Source organism: Rhea americana, unplaced genomic scaffold (assembly GCF_003343005.1).
Source record: "Rhea americana isolate MKP2758 unplaced genomic scaffold, rheAme1 scaffold_222, whole genome shotgun sequence".
NCBI classification, from domain to species: domain Eukaryota; kingdom Metazoa; phylum Chordata; class Aves; order Rheiformes; family Rheidae; genus Rhea; species Rhea americana.
Genome location: NW_028186337.1, coordinates 658,172 through 664,171, shown reverse-complemented (window position 1 = coordinate 664,171; position 6,000 = coordinate 658,172). Strand labels below are relative to the sequence as shown.

Genomic DNA, 6,000 nt, shown 5'->3' with positions numbered 1-6,000 from the left:
GATCCCCACCGAGCGGGGCGGCCGGGGACGCAGGGGCGGCCAGAGCCCCCCGCCTGGGCCGCCCGCGGGCCAACTGGGGCCCAGCTGCTTGGGGGCCGAGCAACGCGGCTCCCCGTTTTTTCCGCGGGCTGCGGAGCRAAAATCCGAATACTATAAAGCGTTTTAAAAGCAGCCTCAGGGCAGCGGTTTTATTTAACTCCCGCAAGCATAAGGGGCCTATCCAGGGCCCGGCAGGAGGAGCGGGGGCAAAGCCGCAGGCAGGCAAGTCGCAGGGGCCGATGAAGCTTCCCTSGCCTGCTCTCCAACTCCTCCTCTGCCAGGAGGGGCTGGTTCTCCCACTTTTCACTCGCTTTTACGTGAGAGCTCAGGGAAACCGTATCGGCCCACCTGCAGCCAGCGAGAAACCCTTTTTCTGAACAAGGCACCCAGTTCAAAAACCAACTGAAAAAGCCAAGAAATCCTGTCAAGGGTATTTTCTATTTAGAAGCCATACAGAGAAAACAAAGCAAAATGCATCTTAATAGAACACGGAGGAAGTTAGGAAGCAAAGCCAGAAATGGGATGATTAAAAAAGGGGAGAACTTTGGAACTACCATGAAATTTGGACCTTTCTCCCCTAGTTTAAGATGCCGATTGGCTACTGCTTTTCAAAACTGCCCATCTGTGCAGAGTGAGATCAGAAATACATTGCAGGTGATAAGGACAGAGAACATTCACTATATATGAAAAAAACAAATTCATATAGTGAAATCACTGCATGTGCACATGCACCAAAAACACTTTGTTTTCAGATAAATTTAGGTGATACCAGAGTCTTATGAAGAGAAAGTATACATGCAGATATGAACACACACATATACATGTGTACTATAATGAATTGCTTGACATATATTTATACAATTATAGCCTTAGCAACTATAATCTGAAGCAGCCATTCATATTTGCAAATATAAATTATATTCAACTATATGTCTCAACTGTTGTTATCAAAAAGATTCAGAGCTTTAACAAACAAGAGATTCCTTGTAGGTTGTTGAAAGCCTGATGAAAAAGCAAAGTGCTTAAATACACACTTTGGTCGTGTTCATCTTTTTATAACACAGGTGACAAACACAGCCATTCATGTTATTGGTTGTCCGTGGGGGACCCAGCTCTTCATCAGTCACATCCATCCAGGGCAAAGCCTGAGGAAACTCGATGTCTCATTCTTTAAGGTATATGAATTTATCCTGTCCAAATTTCCATCTTCCAGATTCTCTGGAAGATCATATGCTAGAAGCCAACATTTTTTTCACAGACTTTAAAGGGGAAATTAAGAGCAATGTAATCAGATTTGCTGCCTTCATCTCAATTAATTCTCATGGGAATCCTTAGACACATCCGTAAGCAGGATTTCCTAAAGCATGCCACATTGGCCTAACTCTACTATCCGTGAAGTCCCATGCTTCGCTGAGAGCAGAGCTACGGCAGCAACGAACACACTAGCAAATCCCTCTGCATCTTTCAGATAGACCTACCATGATGTCCTAGATGATGATTAAACTGCGGGTATCACCTTATACACTATGAGTTTGTAAAGTTACTTATATGAAGGTTTGGCAGACTGAATTACATGCTAGCTATCTTCAGGTTGCTCAGAAATCAACCACTCTACTACTGCATGAAAACGTTAGTAATCAAATACAAGGAGTTTGCCGATAACCTACCCGGATTCCTTTGTCACCAGGTAGACCTTGTAAACCCTGAAACACATCAGTAAAAGAGTAGTATTTTAAAAACACGTAAGTCTTATATGCACAGTCAAAAAAGAAGAATTTGCTCAAGAGTTTGCCGCCCCCCCTTTGTTTTYTTAAATCTATATCAATTGTTTTAGCGTAACAAAAAAACCAACTTTTCCTGCAGACCTCTTCATCTCCACTAAACCCTCCAGGCTGTAACACTACTACTACTGCAAGGCTTCTTTGGCAGAAACTTTCTCTGAAAGAACCAGCAACCTTCTTYCTTTGTAAATGATGAAGCAGCTCCAAGATCACGAGAACAAGCTCAAGTTCCAAGACTTATTTTTMAAAAATAATCTCAAACCATGGGAGTAACCTCAAAGGCAACTTGTATCACTCTCATGACAAGACAGGGCCTTCTCATCAATTTGGAGGGCAGGCWGCCAGCTGTGGAAATGTAAATAGAGTAGATGGGCTCAATAGGAGCAATTTGGRTTAAAATACATATCCTATGATCCCCCACACAGCTTCTTTTGGTAGTGTGAGGTTCAAAGTGAACTAACAGTTTCACAATGTCAGCTTCATCCATCTCATTCTGAATCACTGCTCTGAAGCTATTCAGCAATTCCTCTTGCTCCTCTAGGGAACCGAAGCTCCTAACTTCGGTTGTACGAGCTACCTAACCCTAGCTGCAAGTACAAACACTGCATTACAGCAGCACCCTTCAGCTGTCAAACACGGGAAGGAGGTAGGCACTGCAACAGACAGAAATCCCAAGTGCTCCCATACTTACAGGGAGCCCTGCTGGCCCCATTGGTCCTACAACTCCAGGATCTCCTTTACTGCCCTGAAATGGAGGCAAAAAGAGTAGTAAAGTTACAACCCCATACAGTACGGACAGATAGCACAGCAACAGCTACCACAACATTGCAGAAGAAACGTAAAGACATCCCCTTCAAAGCCCAAGAACAAGATRCTTAAGACCCTGAGCTGGGCCTCTGATTTTTTATACACATAAGGAGGGAGAAATCCCAGCTCCTAGAAAGACTTAGAGCTTCTGTACCCTAAYGGACTGTGTTACCGTCAAAGAAGTTGCAGAGCTTAAAAACTAACTGTAACTGCTAACTCACCCTTTCCCCTTTTGGTCCTGCTGGTCCCGAAACCCCAATTGGTCCTGGAGTACCCTGCAATTGTACGAGGAAAAACACATCAGGCTGTTTTTTATTCTTAAAGCCAGGAGATAGCACAGCTCCTTTATGAAAAAGCACAGCTGGGAAGGACAGTCCAAAGGTGGAAGGTGCCTAGCACCACTACAGCTTTCAGGGTTGGTGGTGAAGAAGTTGCTACATGCAATTGAAGAAGTATGGGAATAGCTGCATTGGATCACACCAGAACCATTTTACAGAGCCTTATTTTTAATTTTGAAGCCATACCAATTGCCAAGATACAGCTGGYACTTCTACCAGTACCCCACATATGAATTTTTCTCTCTAGTTTATACGAGACAAAGCTGAAAGCTGTAGCAGAATAAAGGCCACGTGGACACATGGTAAGCAGTTTTCTTTTCCATTTCTTTGTTTCCTTGTTTGTTTCCCCTCCCTCCCCGCTCAAGTCAGCTGAGTTGAGCAAAAATGAAAGAATTTGCATTACTTGGTGGTAGGCAGCCAGTCATGCAGGTCAAAAGACACCATGCTGCAAAGATGATCGCRGATGCATACGTACACAGATGCAAATCGAGAGGGGTATCCTTCATTCCCAAGCCCTGTTCCCTTTTTGCCATTTATGCCGCCCCACCAGGCTCTCAGCCAAACTAACATGAAAAACTAGTCTTTTTGCTGGCCCTTTGATACAAGGGCTATCTCCTTCTACCATATCAAACATCTTAGCGCTGAGACTTGCTTTGGCTTTAAGTGAACCCAGCTAAAGCGCATCTTTAATGMAGATTATAGTCTATAGGCTTCCCAGCTCAGAAAAGGGTCACAGAGCATCAAGGCCAGATTCAGGGAGCTTCAACCCTGTATAGATGCCTGTAAGACCTGGAGTGTCCTGTGTCAGCTGGAATCTCACCTTCTCCCTGTTCACATTTGGCAATCCAGATCAAGCACTGCCTTCTACTCCTTATTTCTATCATTACAAAAAAGGGTCTCAAGCCTTCGCTGTGGGTTTATAATTCTTAGTCACAAAAATAACCCTGCTAAGTGAGTGGAATGACTTGTGGATCAGGAGAAGTTTTCAAAGTCAAGATCTGCAGAACATAGGTGAAGTAGTTCACGCAGCGCACAGTTTTGATGCATCAGAGCAAGGGAGAAAAACCCTGCTCTCCTTTGATCCACGCACAGGAATTTAAGCCATGGAAATTTTGGTTGCCTGCACACTTGCATCATTTTCAGATCATTTACAACCATGCAATACACCAAGATCTTGCGGTGCACATTTATAAAACTAAATCTACAACTTCCCAAAGCAAAGAAGCCGATTAGCTGTCATTCAGGTTCGGTTTGGAATCTGTTCAGAAGGTGCAGAGCAGCCAAATTATTTCAGTTCTACTGAGAAGGGGAAACCCATTTCTGGTGGGGTTTTTTTGGTTTGGCTTGGTTGTTTTGTTTTTCAAAGTGGCCAGTTAGACTGTACATGGGCACTACCTGATTTTCTAAGAGGGGTTAAAAATGTTTGCTCTGCATTTAACAGCTTTTTCCCCAAGAACAGCAGATTGCTTTGCAGAACCAGGGTGGTGTTACTAGTCTCATTCCAGATCTGACARACTGGCAAGCTTAGTGGCAAGGAGTTCGTTTCCCTTCCATCTCAGGCTGAGTTAGCAACAAGACGTAGGAAACTTGCTTCTCCCTGCTCTTAGACGCCACTGCCTCCCAAACAGATGCAGGCAACTGGAAAACCCTCCCAGATACGCAGGCCTGAGAAGCARAGACACAGGTTCTGCAAGCAGGACTGGCCTTCTGCCTGCCGGCGGCCAGACGCCGCGCAGCTGTGGCGGCTCCCTATCCGGGACGCAGCTCCTGCTCGAGCAGAGATGCTTCCCAGGCCGCAGGGAGGCACCTGCGAGCGTACCGGCAGCCCGCTGCAACGCGGCCCCGAGCGCCACGGTGAAAATGATGCGCGACAAAGCTTTTTGCTCGCAGGACAAAAAGCAGGGGCATCACTACRCCTAAGGCGAACCTGCAAAGCTACTGCTGCCAAACGGCCGCAAGCAAGGATGGAGCCTGCTTGCAAAAAAGAGGAGGAGAGCAGAGCATCGTGGCATCACGCAGAAGTTTCATTCATCTTGGTACGGAGATAAAGTGGAACAAATAGGCTGAGATCCCAGGATCGCAACAGACACACTACCAAAACCAGCAAGTGTGTGACTTATCCCCTCTCACCCCTCCAGGTTTAACCCCCCTCCACCCCCCCACCTGCTTTGGGGACAAGAAGGTTATTCCTGGTGAAAACAAGACTCTGGTGGGAAAGACAAGACAAAGCACAGAACTGGGGAGGAGCACCATAGGGCAACGGAGAAACGGGACTCACCGGTGGTCCAGGCCTGCCGTCTAAACCTGAAGCACCCTGAACAGATGGGGGAGGGTTAACAAAAAACAAACAAAAAAAAAAGGCAAGGAGGAACGGGGAGGAGGGTGAGAGGGGAGAGGTGAGTGAAGCAGYGACTTGAGACAAACATACACTTGCAATAAACAACCACCGAGGTCTCCAAGACGGGCGATGGTGCTTTCCGGCAAACTGACAGAAACACAGAAACGCTGAATACACAGAGTATCGACCTGCAACTTTCACCCCCCACACCCTTGCAAATGCGATTTTCCCCTGTTCCTCCGTGCCCCCGTGAGCCCCCTGGGGAAGAAGCTGCTCTGCTGGGTGGCGGAGGGGACAGGGCCAACGTGGCAGCGGTGCCGACGCCTGCATCGCCTTCGCGGCGGGCTGGCCGGCACGGGCCGCCGCGCAGGGCTCGGGTGCTCCAAGGCCAGCTGCCCCAGGGCGTTTGCAAGCGGTGAAGAGCCACCTTCAATTCCTCAGCTGCCTAGCAGGAGGCTTGGGTGCCGAGGAGGCACGCTTCGGCAGCTGCGGACCATCTCCCCTCGGCATCTCCCAGCCAAAGGAGGCGGCCAGACCCCTCCAGCATCACCAGCGCAGCSCTGCAGCCCGTGAAGCGGCCCGTTTTCTGCCTGCACTGCTCTCGCTCTGAATTCCCGCACGATTAAAACCTGAGCTAGCCCAGCGGCTCGTCCCTGGCAGCGACCGGGAGAGGGAGCCCAGGCAGGACGCGCACGCC

At 47.9% G+C, this 6,000-nt stretch overlaps 1 protein-coding gene across 1 annotated transcript in view; it reads right to left on the bottom strand.

Annotated features, from left to right (window-relative positions):
• Positions 1-6,000, bottom strand: part of COL13A1 (collagen type XIII alpha 1 chain) — a 60,290-nt gene that overhangs the window by 7,283 nt on the left and 47,007 nt on the right. The window contains exons 37-40 of the mRNA XM_085305587.1: positions 5,244-5,279; positions 2,849-2,902; positions 2,512-2,565; positions 1,707-1,742 (exon numbers count right to left, since the gene is read on the bottom strand). Coding sequence (XP_085161713.1) covers positions 1,707-1,742; positions 2,512-2,565; positions 2,849-2,902; positions 5,244-5,279 — 180 coding nt within the window. The remainder of the gene's footprint in view (positions 1-1,706; positions 1,743-2,511; positions 2,566-2,848; positions 2,903-5,243; positions 5,280-6,000) is intronic.